Source organism: Eurosta solidaginis, chromosome 3 (genome assembly GCF_040869045.1).
Source record: "Eurosta solidaginis isolate ZX-2024a chromosome 3, ASM4086904v1, whole genome shotgun sequence".
Lineage (NCBI taxonomy): Eukaryota > Metazoa > Arthropoda > Insecta > Diptera > Tephritidae > Eurosta > Eurosta solidaginis.
This window is the reverse complement of record NC_090321.1, coordinates 31,087,340-31,103,819: the sequence shown is the minus strand read 5'-3', so window position 1 is coordinate 31,103,819 and position 16,480 is coordinate 31,087,340. Positions and strand designations below refer to the sequence as shown.

Here is a 16,480-nt window from a genome sequence, read left to right as displayed (position 1 = left end):
ACCCAGAACATCATCTGTTGGGTACCGCTAATTTATTTATATATGTAATACTACGAACAGTATTCCTGCCAAAATTTCAAGGGCTTTTGATTTCGCCCTGCACAGCTTTTTCATTATCTTCTACTTAATATGTTAGGTGTCACACCCATTTTACAAAGTGTTTTCTAAAGTTATATTTTGCGTCAATAAACCAGTCCAATTACCATGTTTAATCTCTTTTCGTATTTCGTATAGAATTATGGCATTTTTCTCATTTTTCGAAATTTTCGATATCGAAAAAGTGGGCGTGGTCATAGTCGGCTTTCGCCCATTTTTAATGCCAAGATAAAGTAAGCGCAGATAAGTATGTTAACTAAGTTTAGTAAATATATATCGATTTTTGCTCAAGTTATCGTGTTGAAGGCCGAGCGGAAGGACGGACGGTCGACTGTGTATAAAAACTGGGCGTGGCTTCAACCGATTTCGCCCATTTTCACAGAACACAGTTACCGTCATGGAGTCTATACCTATGCCAAATTTCACAAGGATTGGTACATTTTTGTTCGACTTATGACATTAAAAGTATTCTAGACGAATTAAATGAAAAAGGGCGGAGCCACGCCCATTTTGAAATTTTATTTTTTTTTGTATTTTGTTGCACCATATCATTATTGGAGTTGAAGTTGGCATAATTCATTTATATACTGTAAAGATATCAAATTTTATGTTAAAAATTGATTAAAAACAATTTTTTTTAAAAGTTGGCGTGTTCGCCATCAGATTTTGCAAATTTTTTTCTGCCAAATTTCATCGTGATATCTTCAACGACTGCCATATTACAACTTGCAAAACTTTTAAATTATCTTATTTTAAAAGTGGGCGGTGCCACGCCCTTTGCCCAAAATTTCACCAATTTTCTATTCTGAGTAATAAGGTCAACCCATTGACCAAGTTTCATCGCTTTACCCGTCTTGGGTAATGAATTATCGGACTTTTTCGGTTTTTCGAAATTTTCGATATCGAAAAAGTGGGCGTGGTTACAGTCCGATTTCGTTCATTTTAAATAGCGTGTTCACGGACAGACAGACTGACGGACATGGCTAAATGAATTTCTTTTTTCACCCAGATCATTGTGTTATATTAGAAGTCTTTATCTATCGCGATTAGTTTATGCCATTACGGATACCCGTTATGCGAACAAAATTTATATACTCTGTGAGCTCTGCTCAGCTGAGTATAAAAAACAATCCACAAATCTGAGTTCGAAATTTCTACATATTTATTTCATGACCATAAATGTCTTTCGCAGCGGAAAAAATATTGATGGTAAAAATCCTCTCAGTGAAAAACCTCAATTAATTGAAATCAAAATTTGTTCTCTGTGCGACCCGAAATGTTCATTTAACTCTTTTACTCTTATCGCAATAAATTCAGGTGCAATTGACAAAAAAGCTAAAAGCTCTATACTTAAAATTAATGAAAAAGTTTAAAATATTACAAAAAATTCAAGAAATTATTGATGAATGCAATTACAGCAGTCAAATATATATTTACTAATTACGCGCTGACAGGTGCTTTAAACGTTTGCATTCGTCAAGCGTGAGTGATATAAACAAAAACCTGTTTACAGTGATGTGCCATCGGCTACTAATGGCCGCGTCACAATCAACTTTTTCATATAGATACGCTTAACGGAATCTTATGCATGATGATTCGATTGCATTATTTTTATGGATAACGGTAGATCGAGCAACACTAGCGCCATCTGCTATACAAAAGTTGGAAGTCTTCAACTTTTGCTACATACAAAGCATAAGAAGAAGAATTAGACGTTTGCTTTGTTTATGAGTGCTTTCATACTTTGCAAGTGAAATTATTTTTCCCACTCTTTACTCCTTTTTCAACGTTTTTCACAATTAAAAACTGCATTTTAGCAAAAGAATAGGAGACAAAATATGTTAGCAAGTATTTTTGTTGTATAGTGAGAATGTTTATAACAGTGCTTCACGAAATCTTGTACGTGAATGGCAAGGCGAAATAAGTTTCAATTGCATAGTCTGAAGTTCTTTATATTTACAAACGCAACAGCTTGTGTGATTGTGGCGATGTTACTGCCATGCACAGGATTACATTGAACGCTGCTACATATATGAAAAAGTTCATTCTGACTCGGCCATAAGTGATTTGCCATCGTTTACTAAGTGATTTATCAAAACTATGCAGATAATTTTTTGTGATTTGCGCTTTGGTGCTTATGTGTATTCATTTTTATACCTTTCATAAAAATGAAATGGTATATTAACTTCGTCACGAATCTCAGAATTGTAAGTCCATAAAGGAAAATAGATAGACCCACCAATAAATATACCGAAATGATCAGGATGATGAGCTGAGTTGATTTAGCCATGTCCGTCTATCTGTCTGTATGCAAACTAGTCCCTCAATTTTTGAGATATCTTGATAAAATTTGGTGAGCGGGTATATTTAGGTCTCCCATTAGACATTTGCGGAACCGACCACTATAGCATACAACCAATTTTTAGAAAAGGGGATTTTTGTCATATATTCCTCAATTTATCAGATTGAAGCTTCAAACTTCATCATATGCTTTCGTATATTGCACATATAATTGTCTGAAAAAAATGGAAGAGATCGGTTGTATATATAGCATATATCCCCCACAACCGATTGTTCAGATAAGAAGTTTTCGTAATTACTGCCCCATTTTAACATATAGAGGCTTCAAATTACACCAAAAAAAATTTTTTATAGATCGGTGTTATATCTAGAATATGGGCAAATCTCAAAAACTTTTACTTTTTTGGATACTGGGGTTTTACACACGGGCAAATAACTTAAGGCCAGAAAAAAGCACAAGGACATTAAATTTGACCTTTTTACTATCCGATCTGATGATTTTGAAAATGAAGAAAGTTGATAGTAAGTTTTTGCAGAACTTCGAAACGTAAAAAACATCGATTTTTACACTTTTTCTAGCGATACACTTGATTTTTCATTTTTTTTTGAATTTGTTCGATAAAATTTTGAGGCATCGCTGGAACGATATGAAATTTAAACTGAATGTTGTTTTTCAGACGGAGATTCTAAAAGTATGAGCAAGATTAATGTGCCCCCTCCAATACTCAAAACTATCATCAATCAAAATAGCGATACTTTTTTTTTTGTCATTTTCAATATTGACAGTTTTTTGCTTATAGCTTTTTGAAGCAACTGAGTATTGAAATTTGGATTATGCACGATAATAGAATATCATGGACTGAAAACACCTAGGGCTTCAAATTCGATGTGCTCCTTTCAGTTTTGAAGGTAGAAGCAGAAAAGTGGAAGCGCTTGGTTGCGTAATTTTTTTTCAGGAGCATGTTTTTTTGTGGGCACAGCTACAATTTTACTTTTATCACTGAGCTGATAGCCATAGCAGCTAGTGCTCTCTTTTGTTAGTCTTAAAATTCATTTTAAGCCTAAATACATAATAATAATAATACTTTTATCACTTCATACCCGTTTGTTAATTTTTTCTCTACACCACAGTACTATACAATCAATCGCCTTATCTTGGAATATTCACGCATGGAAAGTTATTGATGTTTGTACATGGGGCAAATATACGAAATTTTCGACAAAAACTGGCAATCGTTAAAAAGTGTAGATATATTTTTTTTTTTTTTTTTTTTTTTAAACCAGGTGTAATTTAAAAGTAAATGAAAAGAAACACACATTTGGTACAAAACTAAAAAAAAAAAAAACAAAATCAATTAACTTTGCACTGTGTATAATATTGTAACGAATTTATTTGCAATTCCCCTTATTTGCAATCTTCTACTAAGTTCGAATCACTAAACTGTTGAATAAATAACTCAAATCATCCCGATCAGGCAAATCTCCCGATCTAAACGCCGCTAGCATCTCCAAATGTACCACTCTTCTACTCCGTGGTTTCCCAATGGTTTGTATGCGGTAGATGGTATCACTGATCGTCTTCACAACTTTGTACGGGCCTTCCCAACTGCAACGAATCTTGGATGGAACACCTTTCCGCCGGTGAGGGGTGTGTAGCAGTACCAAATCTTCCGAATTAAAGTTCTTATCATGCCAGTGTTTGATCTTACTACTCATTACCCTGGGCCGTTCCCTCACACTCTGTTCTTTGACCAATGAACAACTTCGTAGAGCTTGCGCTTGGCAGTAGTACGCTCCGGCTTGAAACTACCCTCGCATTTTTTCTGGGAAATTCGTTTCTTCGTTTTTGTCGTTGCGTCCATTAGGTTTTGTCAATGCCAGTGTTTCTCTCGCAGGTACTTTTGATTTTGCTTTATTTGGCCCATTCGATCTATCAACCTTTTCCTTTGACTTTCGTGGTCTTTGTCGAGTCTTCTCCACCAGTACTCGATTACTACTGAACTCTTTCTGCAAACTGAAGTTAAGTGGTATATCCTGGTTCTTATAACGCATCACCCTTCTTTGCATATCGATCTTGATGTCATGGTCAACCAAGAAGTCCACTCCCAATATGACTTCATCAACGATCTCCGCCACAACGAATTTGTGTAGAACTGTGACCTTTCCAATCAAGACTTCACATACCACTTCTCCCTGGACTTGGTTATACTTGCCAGTGAGCGTACGCAACCTTGCTCCAGGTAACGTTTTTACTTTCCTGTTGACCAAGTCAGATCGAATTAAGGAAAGAGATGCGCCCGTATCTACAGTCAGTACACGTTCTTTGCCATCCAAATTCCCTCTGACGGTAAGACTGCTCGATTTTCTACCAATTTGCGACACAGATATCACAGGACATTCAATAGATGGAGCTAGCTCTCGATCTCTACATCTTACTCGCTCTTGCTCATCCCCTCCAGCTTTGTTATTAAGATCGCAATGACGTGCAATGTGACCGGGCTTCCCGCATTTGAAGCATTTGATAACCTTTTCACTCCGCTTTTGCGATCCTTTCAGCGCCTCCAATATTGCGTCTACTCAGTCTGGCCTTTCCACCTCCACACGGCGTGCTATGAACGCTGGCTTACACAGAAGCGATGCTGTTTCCTGAATCAGAGCATGTGATACCGTTTCTTTGAATTTAGTTTCTGGGTTTGCATATGTAGCTTGCTTTGTTTCGACGTCCCGTATGCCATTTATAAAGCTCTGAATCTTTACCCTTTCAGTGTATTCCACGGGTGCATCCGCATTCGCTAAATGTGCCAGCCTTTCAACATCCGACGCAAACTCTTGCAATGTCTCACCAGGCTTCTGGAAGCGGTTCAGTAACTCCTTTTGGTATATCTGTCCTCATGCTCAGTTCCGTATCGTCTCAATAGAGCACCTATCAATGCTTCAGAACAGTTCCGTTCGCCCTCTGGAATGGTTTGTAAAATCTCAGCTGCAGGCCCTTTCAATGCCATGAACAGTGCAGCAACTTTATCTTCAGCATTCCAGTTGTTCACTGCTGCGGTCTTCTCAAACTGAATTTCAAACACCTGGAAAGAAACAGAGCCGTCAAAAGATGGAGGTTTTACCTTTGTATTACTTGCTGAAACTGCAGGACCATTTAGTTGTAGCTGCTCCATACGACCCTTCAAATCATCGACTTCTGCCTGAAATTGAGCGATTTTTACATCTTGCGCTTCCAGCTTTGATGTTACTCTTGCTTCATGTGCTTCTAACTGCGAAGATATGCGAGTTTCTTGTGCTTTCAACTGCTCAGCCATATATGTCTTCTGTTCTTCTAACTGTGTTTCCATCTTGGTTGTTATCTGTGTCGACATTTCTGAAATATGCGTTTCTTGTGCTTCGATTTTTGATGTTATTCGTGTCTCTTGGGATTCCATCTTGGATGTTATACGGTTCAACTGCGATTCCATATATGTCTTCTGTTCTGCCAGTTGAGATGACACTGTCGATGTTTGAGCAGATATTGCAGCTAAAATCATTGTCTGCGATGTTTCATTTTTCTCTTCAATTTTTGTTGTCTCCTCGCCATCAAGAGGAAAGACATACTCTTCCACGTTAATTCCTTCTGCTTCCATTGCCTCTCGTAGTCGTGCCTAAAGTTCGAGTTTAATGCCGGTTGCATTCAATCCACGGCTCTCCAACTCCTTCTTCAGTTGCTGGATCTTCAATTCACCGAACTTTGCCATGTCCAAGTTGTATTCCCAATCTTCGGAATTTATTCAACAATTCCTCTTCTGACACCAATTGTAACGAATTTACATACAATTCCCCTTATTTGCAATCTTCTACTAAGTTCAAATCACTAAACTGTTGAATAAATAACTCCAATATTGAATAATGGAATAATACTGCTATTGCTCGCCAGATAGCGTGTCTAAATCAAAACTGAATTTTTGCGCCTCGACTGTTGTTGCCTTTTATACTCTCTGATTTCCTCGTTCGCATCTTCTAGACGCTTCTATTTCCAGAATTTACTAGTCGGCCATCAGCTATCAAATTTTTCAGCTGTAACTACAATTTCACGATTTTATAGCTTCTCTCATTGCATACTTTCGGGAGTATCTCAGATATATGCATGTGGTTGTGCGTTGCTTCTCAGCTGCGTATACGTACATATGTGTACACATAATGATTGAATTATTGATGTGCATTCACATCACTGCTTAGCATCGGCTTAGAGATGAAAGTACCTTTAGTGTTGCTAATATTCGTTACAATATTAACGTTTTAATGGAGTTCTGTGCTTACATTACTTTTTTCGTTTAATAGCCTTAAGATGTGGGAATATCGATATGACAACTACAGTAAGTTAAATGTCTTTAAAATACCTTTTGTTTGATATCCATATTGCAGGTAAAAAAATATTTGATGGTTACCCGGTTTCATATTTTTGCCGATATCTCTAAAACCGAGTTTCGGGTATCAACAAAATTTTACCTAAATATACCCCACATAGATATGTACATCCTGATAAAATTTCAATATAATCGGTTAAGAAGTGTTTAAATAAGTAAACAAATTTAAGGTTTCCGGGTTTATATTTTTATCAATATCTCCAAAACCGGATCTCGGGTATTAAAACTTTTTACCTAAACATACTTCGTTCACATATCTATATGTTTTTAGAGTTTCGACATCATCTGTCGGGTACCGCTAATTTATTTATATATGTAATACCACGAACAGTATTCCTTCCAAGATTCCAAGGGCTTTTGATTTCGCCCTGCAAAACTTTTTCATTTTCATCTACTTAATATGGTAGGTGTCACACCCATTTTACCAATTTTTTTCTAAAGTTATATTTTGCGTCAATAGAACAATACAATTACCATGTTTCATCCCTTTTTTCGTATTTGGTATATAATTATGGCATTTTTTTCATTTTTCGTAATTTTCGATATCGAAAAAGTGGGCGTGGTCATAGTCGGATTTCGGCCATTTTTTACACCAATACAAAGTGAGTTCAGATAAGTACGTGAACTGAGTTTAGTAAAGATAAATCGATTTTTGCTCAAGTTATCGTGTTAACGGCCGAGCGGAAGGACAGACGGTCGACTGTGTATAAAAACTGGGCGTGGCTTCAACCGATTTCACCCTTTTTCACAGAAAATAGTTATCGTCCTAAAATCTAAGCCTCTACCAAATTTCACAAGGATTGGTAAATTTTTGTTCGACTTATGGCATTAAAAGTATCCTAGACAAATTAAATTAAAAAGGGCGGAGCCACGCCCATTTTCAAATTTTCTTTTATTTTTGTATTTTGTTGCACCATATCATTACTGGAGTTGAATGTTGACATAATTTACTTATATACTGTAAAGATATTAACTTTTCTTTTAAAATTTGAATTAAAAAAAGTTTTTTTTTTAAAATGGGCGTGGTCGTTCTCCGATTTTGCTAATTTTTATTAAGCAGATATCTAGTAATAAGAGTAACGTTCCTACCAAATTTCATCATGATATCTTCAACGACTGCCAAATTACAGCTTGCAAAACTTCTAAATTACCTTCTTTTAAAAGTGGGCGGTGCCACGCCCATTGTCCAAAATGTTACCAGTTTTCTATTCTGCGTCATAAGTTCAACTCACCTACCAAATTTCATCGCTTAAGCCATATTTGGTAATGAATTATCGCACTTTTTCGATTTTTCGAAATTTTCGATATCGAAAAAGTGGGCGTGGTTATTGTCCGATATCGTTCATTTTAATTAGCGATCTGAGATGAGTGCCCAGGAACCTACATACCAAATTTCATCAAGATACCTCAAAATTTACTCAAGTTATCGTGATAACGGACAGACGGACGGACGGACGGACATGGCTCAATCGAATTTTTTTTCGATACTGATGATTTTGATATATGGAAGTCTATATCTATCTCGATTCCTTTATACCTGTACAACCAACCGTTATCCAATTAAAGTTAATATACTCTGTGAGCTCTGCTCAACTGAGTATAAAAAAAACTCCAATAGGTAGCGCACGGATCGAAATATTTCAAAAAATCGAGATATTCAAAATATCGTATTTGTGGTCCGATTTGGTCCATATCTGGAACAAATATCACTACAGTCCGGTAGAAGTGACATCAAAATATTTTGGAGTGCGAGGAAGGACAAGCATACGTGTCGCAGAGTCGATTAAAGTTTTTGGAAGGATTATGTATTGAGGACTTAGATTGTAACAAATTGTCAGAAAAGAATCCTTGTAATAATTAGTCACTAAATGAACTAAATAGAATGAGAAATAATAGGCAATAAAATAGAGAATAAAAGCTTGAAAATAAATAATTAAAAACAACTTTTTAAGTTAAACGGTTTTTTGAAAACAATTCTTACATGAAGTAATAATAATACTAAAAGTTAGAAAATAATTAGGTAGGTCTTAGGTATTAATCATCACACTCCTTATCAATCTAGGGCGTTGATCAGACAATTAAATAAAAGCGTTGCACGAGTCAAATTTGTATTGATAGTCATATATAAGACCAACTGAACCTTAACAAGGTTATGCTACGCCTCAGCATCTACACATATGTAGGTATTTTGATTAAGCCATATTCGTCCGATAACAAGATAATTTAAGTAAATTTGCAATATATCTACGAAATTTGGTATACTTGCTTATATGGACCCCGAGTATATTGAAAATGGGCGAAATCGAACGATCACCACGCCCACCTTTTCGATATCGAAAATTTATACAAATCCGATAATTCATCAATCAAAGCAGATAAACTGATGAAATTTGAAATGGATTTTTATTATTATAAGGGTGAGCCAAAAATTTTTTTTTTCACTTTTGGTATAGTAGAAATATAGTCCTGGACATCAAAAAGATAGCTTGTAGAAATTTTTACTTTTTATTTTAATGTTTACAGGCCTAATAACGACTATAGATTTTATATATAAATCATACGGGGAATATCATACAATTTGAGGTTGAATTCAACCTCGAAAAATCACTAAACGAGTCGAGTTAGCACAGAATTTTTTGGTCATCCGCAAGGAGAAAACAAAATGTATGGGATATTCACGCTAGCCTGCTTATCCCGGATGGATCATAAAAACAATACAGAAATGTTTCCGGAAGGGGCGATGCATGATCCCGGAATAGTTCCGGAAAATTCGCGAAATGACCACACCGCGATCCCGGACGGACTGTCATCCCATGGCGACCACGAACATTTTTAAAAATCAGCGTAGTACTCACTGATAGCATTCACAATGGACATAAATGTCTTCAAGTGGAAGTCTTGTCAACCTTATCCAAAATTGTCTGATTGGAGTTCACAGTGTATGCGCTTGCTTTCTTTAAACTCAAAGTTTACTTCAGTGAAACACCAAGCCAGTCAGGAAAATATTGGGTTTCAAATAGAATTTTCAGACTCATATCAAACTTGTCTGAAAAGGAACAAACTTGGACCAGCACTTATACTATGCAAATTTTTGGATAATACTGCGGCTGAAAAAAATCCACTAGATTTTTGATTTAACCTTTACTATCTGTAGCATTAAGGCACGAAGGCACTTAAACTATTCGCACTTCCATAATTATAGTAGGAATTTTTGTTCATTGATCATTTAGCAGTACTTAATTTTTTACTCAAATATTCCCTCACTAGAGTAGGCACTAGGCGTCATAGGAGAGCGACGGGATGTCGGTGACCAAGAACTGTCACCCCCCTAATCCAGGGTGTTATGCGGACCGTGTCTATTGGACGATTTGCGGCCAGGGGATAAATTCGGCTGTATTCGAACGGAGCTTTCCCGATACTGGGCCAACTCGGGAAGTGTTGATGGCCTTACCACAGTAAGGGACGCTGCTGTGGCTGACGGTTCTTTCGTCGTATATAATACAGACCCCTGAGCCCGCCTTGTCGGGCAGGTGGTCGTACGACCAAGATGAACGACTCATTACCAAATTGTAATAAGGAGGATGATAAGAGGAGGACTGAGCAATGAACTCCGTGTTGGAAAAGCATACAAATGAAAACGGAGTAGAAGAGTGGAGAAGGGTACGGAGCAGAGGAAGTAAAAGAGCAGTAGAAGTAGGTCGAAAGCAGTTCAAAAGGTTTGCTGCGAGAAACCCTCGGTTTTGCAACCGGTACGAGGAGGAAGAAGCGTCGAATGGCAGAATGAAGACGCAACGTTCGGCCGAAGGCGACAAGCCTGCTTTGAAGAGGAAGAAAGGACCGAGTCTCAAAGCCGCGAGGCAGGGCCGTCGCATAGACAAGACAAGTAGGCCCAAAGCTGAAAGACAGATGGGCCCCAATAGCGAGGTTGCAACTACCTCGAAAGCTGCGAGTCAGAGGGAAGTTCCAACTACGCAAGTAGGAGATAAGCCAAAGGGAGGTAACGCTGAGGCTCCGGCTTTCTCGGAGATGCTAAAGGGAGTTAACGCTAAGACTCCGGCTTTCTCGGAGGTGCCAAAGGGAGTTAACACTAAGATGACGAGAAGATGAGTGATGTGGCAAAGCAGTCACTGACTATGGCGCTGGTTGATCGTAGCAGTCCTTTCGGACAGATAACTACTGAAAGGTGGAGATCTGTAGAAAGGGAGCGTATTAGCTTAATGCTTAATATGATGCGGCAAACCAAGAAAGCCCCTTCCAACCTTTGATTCGGGGGACGATATAATGGTGTGAAGATGATAGCGTGCGACAATATCGCGAGCTTGCGTTGGCTGGAAGAAGTGGTTGCAAACCTCCAAAGGCAAGGCACGAACGCGCGGTTTGAGGTGGTGGATAAAGCGCAAATCCCCACGGTACCAAAAGTTAAGGTATGGACACCATGCGTGATGAAGTCGGAGGATACACTGCGACTTCTGCAGAATCAGAATCCGAACATACCGACACAGGATTGGAAAGTACTTACTGTATCTCGGCCTACGGAAGAAGGTCAGTTCGACATCTTCCAAATAAACAAACAGGCCGAGGCTATATTGTACACGTAGCTTGGCACAATGTCCTTGGCACAGGCAAAATTTACATGCGACTCAGGAGAAGAAGTTCCGAGGATAAAAATCCTAACACGCTGGAAGTAGGCGAAGTCGAAAAGGACCTCAAAAGCTTAAGGGAAAAAATACAGGAGAAGGTAGCCGACGTTACCACGAAGGTGCTAGAAGAGGACCAACAGCCAGATGATGCCGTGAGTCGCACAGAGGAACACCCGGCACAACAGTTACAAGAGGCTGAAGGGGCTTCGAACACTCTAAACCAAAAGGGCAAGGGGATGACTGCGACGCGACGACGAAGGTGCTGGAGGGGGACAAACAGCCCAATGGTGCTGCGAGTCCTACAGGTAAACCTCCAACACAGTAAAGTGGCGTCGAGCGAACTCCTCCTAACCCCTGAGGAGGGTTCGTTTGACGTGGCGCTGATCCAGGAGCCGCGGCTCTCATCGGGAGGAAACGTTACTGCACTTAGCGCCCGTGGATTTGGCGTTTACTATGCGAAAACGGAAGGACGGGTACGAGCTGTAGTAATGGCAAGGAAACAACTGCATTCATATATGCTGCCTAATTACACTACTGAGGACCCCGTAGTGGTGGCCGTTGAGCAAAAGAATTAGCAGGCATTTATCCTGGCACCCTGCTACATGGCCCAAGCTGCGGAGGTTCCACCGATGGAGTGCAAGAGGCAAGTACAGGACGAAGGCCGAAAAGGGCCATTGGTCATAGGCGCGGATGCGCAGATGCATACCACAATGCGTGGGGAGGAGCAGATAGGAACGAGAGAGGCGAATCTCTATTTTGTTACATCCTGCAACCCAATTTGCAGATAGCCAACAGGGGAAATGTTCCTACATACATTGGTCCAACATCCAGCAATGTTTTGGATATTACTCTGAGCTCCGAACGTGATATATCAAGGTATGATTGGATGGTTCTTGATAGACCATCCTTCTCCGACCATGCGTATATCAGCTTCAGCATCCTCCTAAAGAGGGTAGAGAAGGGAGGAACCTTTAGAAACCCTAGGTCAACAAACTGGAGTAAATTCCAGAAAACGGTAGAAACGAAACTGGGACAACCCAAAGAGGTTGCTAATGTGGAAGAACTGGAGTAGTCTAATGAATTCCTAACAAGGACGCTTATGACTGCGTATAACAAAACACCGCATTGCATAGGGAGGTAATAAGCATAGAGAAAGCCCTGGAATATAAGGAATATGCTCTAAGAGTCTTCAAGACATTGCCGGGGCTTTCAATAATGTCTCTAAATGGGCTATTATGGATGGTCTTAATTACATTAAAGTAAATCCAGCCTTAAAGAGATGGATCGGCTGCATGTTAAATTGCAGGAAGACTACATCACAATGGGGACTGTACGAGGCCACGAAATCAGTGGACAGGGGGACGCCGCAGGGAGGGATGCTATCACCTCTGCTGTGGACGCTGGTCATCAACCAACTGATCAGGCGATTCGAGGAGGGACCCGTAAGACTTACGGCTTACGCGGATCACGTTGCAATTGTCCTAAGTGGAGAGTGCCTTCCAACGATTAGCTCTTTGATGGATCGGGCGCTTCGGGATATTCATACCTGGGCATCAAATGTCGGGTTGAAAGTCAACGCGGATAAAACGAATATGGTCTTGTATACAAAGAGGTACAAGGCCCCGAATTGGATTAGGCCTAAGATAGGAGGGGTGACCCTACAGGAGAAACCTCGCACAAAATATCTAGGAATCATCCTAGACATTAAGCTGTCATGGAAGCTCAACGTGGAGGAGAGGGTGAAGAAGGCTTCAACGGAACTTTATGCATGTAAAAGAATGCTGGGGTGTACGTGGGGCTTATCGCCCTCTCTTTCTAATTGGGGTTTTACAGCGATTGTAAGCCCTATCCTATACTATGGAGTTCTTGTTTGGAGGAAAGCCACACAAAAAGCAACCTACCTCAAACAATTAGAGGGGTATGCAGACTATCAATGCTTAGCATTACGGAAGCCCTGAAAACTATATCGACAGCTGCACTGTATGCCTGTAGACCTGGTGGCAAAGAACATAGCGTTAACCACTGCAACCAGACTCGGTGCCTCGGGGCAGCTTGAGCGCCGACCAAACGGCCATAGTAGTATAGCGCCATCAATCACAAGACGAACAGACTAACTAATTCCCTATCTGCGCTTCGAGGGCGATCTTAAGGCCACAATAGAGGTGGAAGGTTGGCGCAAGGGTGCTCAAATGACGGACGAGGCGATACATGTGTACACAGATGGTTCCAAAGTAGTGGAAGGAGTAGGGCCTGCGGTATACTGTGCTGATCCGGAAATAAACTGATTCTACAGGCTGCCGGATTACTGTAGCGTTTTCAAGCGGAAATAGTAGCCGTAACCAAAGCAGTAGAAACCCTGGAAGAAAATAGCCCAAGCTGCAATCGTGTTATCTTTTATATTGACAGTCAAGCAGCAATGAAGGCAATAATCTCGCATAGCACAGCATCTAGATGCGTGTTAGAGTATAAACAGTCCCTGGAGAGAATCGAGGCAGGGAGAAGCATACATCTATATTGGGTCCCAGGGCATATGAAAATAGATGGGAATGAAAAAGCGGATGAACTAGCTAAAAAGGGCGCATCCCTTGAAGCTTGCTCCGTAGACGTCCCAATTAGACTGGGCGAAATTAAGCGAAGGCGAGAGGTGCAAATGATCGACAAAGCAGGAAAGCCGTGGGTTCAAGCGCGCGGCTATAAAGTGTCGAAAATTATGTGCAGGTCTTACAACCTTAGACTAACAAAGTTGCTTCTATCATTAAAAAGAGAGGATACTGCCTTCTGGCGTCACATGCCTTTATATTAGGCTTGGTCAGTGATAGCAGATGTAGGATGTGCGGGCTGGAAACGGTCGAGCATGTTCTGTGCTCGTGCCCTGCGCTTGCAAGGCTAAGACTCCAGCTATTAGGAGTGATACAGCTGTCAGATCTAGAAGCAGCAAGTGGCTTAAGTCCTAGGAAGCTTATAGTATTTGCCAAGAGGACGGAGTTGTATTATAACATAGGTCCTGGTTTTTGATAGGGTTTATCAGTTTGGTCGTTAAAACAAACTTCTGGTAACACTGCGGACTTACTCAATCTATGTGAGGTCCTCATGGACCAGCCAGTTCAACCTAACCTAACCTACTCAAATATTACGATTACGAACCCCAATAAAAAAAAAACTCCATAGCTGTCTCTGAATTGAATTTTTATTTTTCAATTTATATATAAACTCTTGATACCCACCATTCACCGTCTAAAAGCACGAATCAATAGAAGGCAGGGCACCATTGCAGAATTTCCAAGTCGACCAAGCAGTCCAACCCTGTTTGTTCTGAATCTTGCGTGCGCACGTCACTGAATCGGTAATATCATCGGTCAACAAAGCGCTGCAATTAACATCACATCCATTGGACGAGGTTGAGCCATCGGCGGCTTGACACCAAAATTTGTTATTTATTTGGAAGATGCCATAATCCTTGGAGCCATTTTTATTGGTTGGGCCTACAACGTCTGTACGATACGAGCTCTCATTATCCGCAATGCAGGTCCATCGAGCCAATTCATCCTTCGGCACACCCATGTTATACATCTCCATAGCTAGCGAGCAGCGAGTAAATGTTTTACCAAAGGCCGGTGCAGCCAAGGCCAATGCCATTATAAAGCAAACAAGAACTTTCATATTGATTGTGAAGTGCAAACAAAATATTTAATTGCCTTAGAGAAATTCGACTGCTTTTATAGTAAATTTTGTGTAAAAAAATGTTAACAATCATAATCGTTGCAATCGAATTTATTGAGTAGAAAAAGATAATAGTCATTTTACCTGCGCGTGTATATTAAACTAAGATTGAAGACGTTAGCAGTGAGATTTGTCAATCAATGCCAAAGTGTTATTGATTAAAAATAGTTTGAGTTCAACGAATTATGTTATCTTCAATCAATATAATCCTGCAATTTGCGATGTTAACCTCGACAGTAACCTCTTAAAGTCGGTCACTGGCTTCAATGGGCCGCGGAAGCACGTGGTATCTCTGTACATGTACACGCTTTAATTGTATGTTTTATTAGTAAATTTTTAGTTTCTTAAATACTACCATATATTCAAGAATTTTCGATATGGCCACTGCATTTGCATCATCAAACTGCCTTCCGGGTTTTGAACACATAAACCGGAATTACCTATTTTAGCAGACTTGGTAACCATACTTTTTGAATTATTTTGTGTTAGTCTAAAACTCCGTAATTAGTTGTTTTCTTAAAAGAAATTGCCAACTTTTTCCCTTTTCATTGTAAAATCAATTGGTATATTCACGTCACCCCCATTTTCAATTCATCTGTTCAAATATTATTTCTGTATAATATATTTAAATACACCTTCTTCGGTTTTATTCAGAAAGTTGAAATGCATATTCAGAAACATTTTTAAGGGTCGTTTTGCATCTAACATTCAATGGACTGTTAGACATTGCGCACTAGAAATGGATGCATGTCCTTAACAATCTTGAAGGGTGTGTCGGACCATAGTGGGCTAGACGGCATAGCCATGCCGATGCTTAAAAGCCTAGGTAAAGGGGGTTTCAAATATTTAGCACATGTCTTCAACCTGTCCCTTTCCAACTTTGTCATTCCCGAAAAATGGAAAATGGCCAAGGTGGTCCCGCTACTAAAGCCTGGGAAACCAGCTAACATAGGGGATTTATATCGCCCGATATCTCTCCTATCGCCAGTAGCCAAGACACTAGAGGCCATTTTGCTCCCCTATTTCAAAGCAAATTTGCAACTAATCAGTCATCAGCATGGCTTTAGAAAACTTCGTAGCACAACTACCGCGCTAAATGCCATTAGCGCCCAGATAAATTGCGGTTTAAATCAAAATCAACACCATAGAACAGTAGACCGCACATAGATATGGTCAACCATGGCACGTTAATGCAAGACCTGGAAGGGTTTACCCTTCCCTCAAGTCTAAAAGGTGGACCGCAATTTATCTGGGTGGTCGGCAGGCATCAGTGCAATTTAGAAACGCAACATCAAAACTAAGAAGAATTAAACAAGG

At 39.8% G+C, this 16,480-nt stretch overlaps 2 protein-coding genes across 6 annotated transcripts in view; both read right to left on the bottom strand.

Annotated features, from left to right (window-relative positions):
• Positions 1 to 16,480, bottom strand: part of mwh (multiple wing hairs) — a 466,270-nt gene that overhangs the window by 62,283 nt on the left and 387,507 nt on the right. The window lies entirely within an intron of this gene.
• On the bottom strand, positions 14,613 to 15,136 carry LOC137243508 (lysozyme 1-like). The gene has a single exon (XM_067771297.1). The coding sequence runs from the start codon at positions 15,101 to 15,103 to the stop codon at positions 14,678 to 14,680; it is 426 nt and encodes a 141-aa protein (XP_067627398.1). The 5' UTR covers positions 15,104 to 15,136; the 3' UTR covers positions 14,613 to 14,677.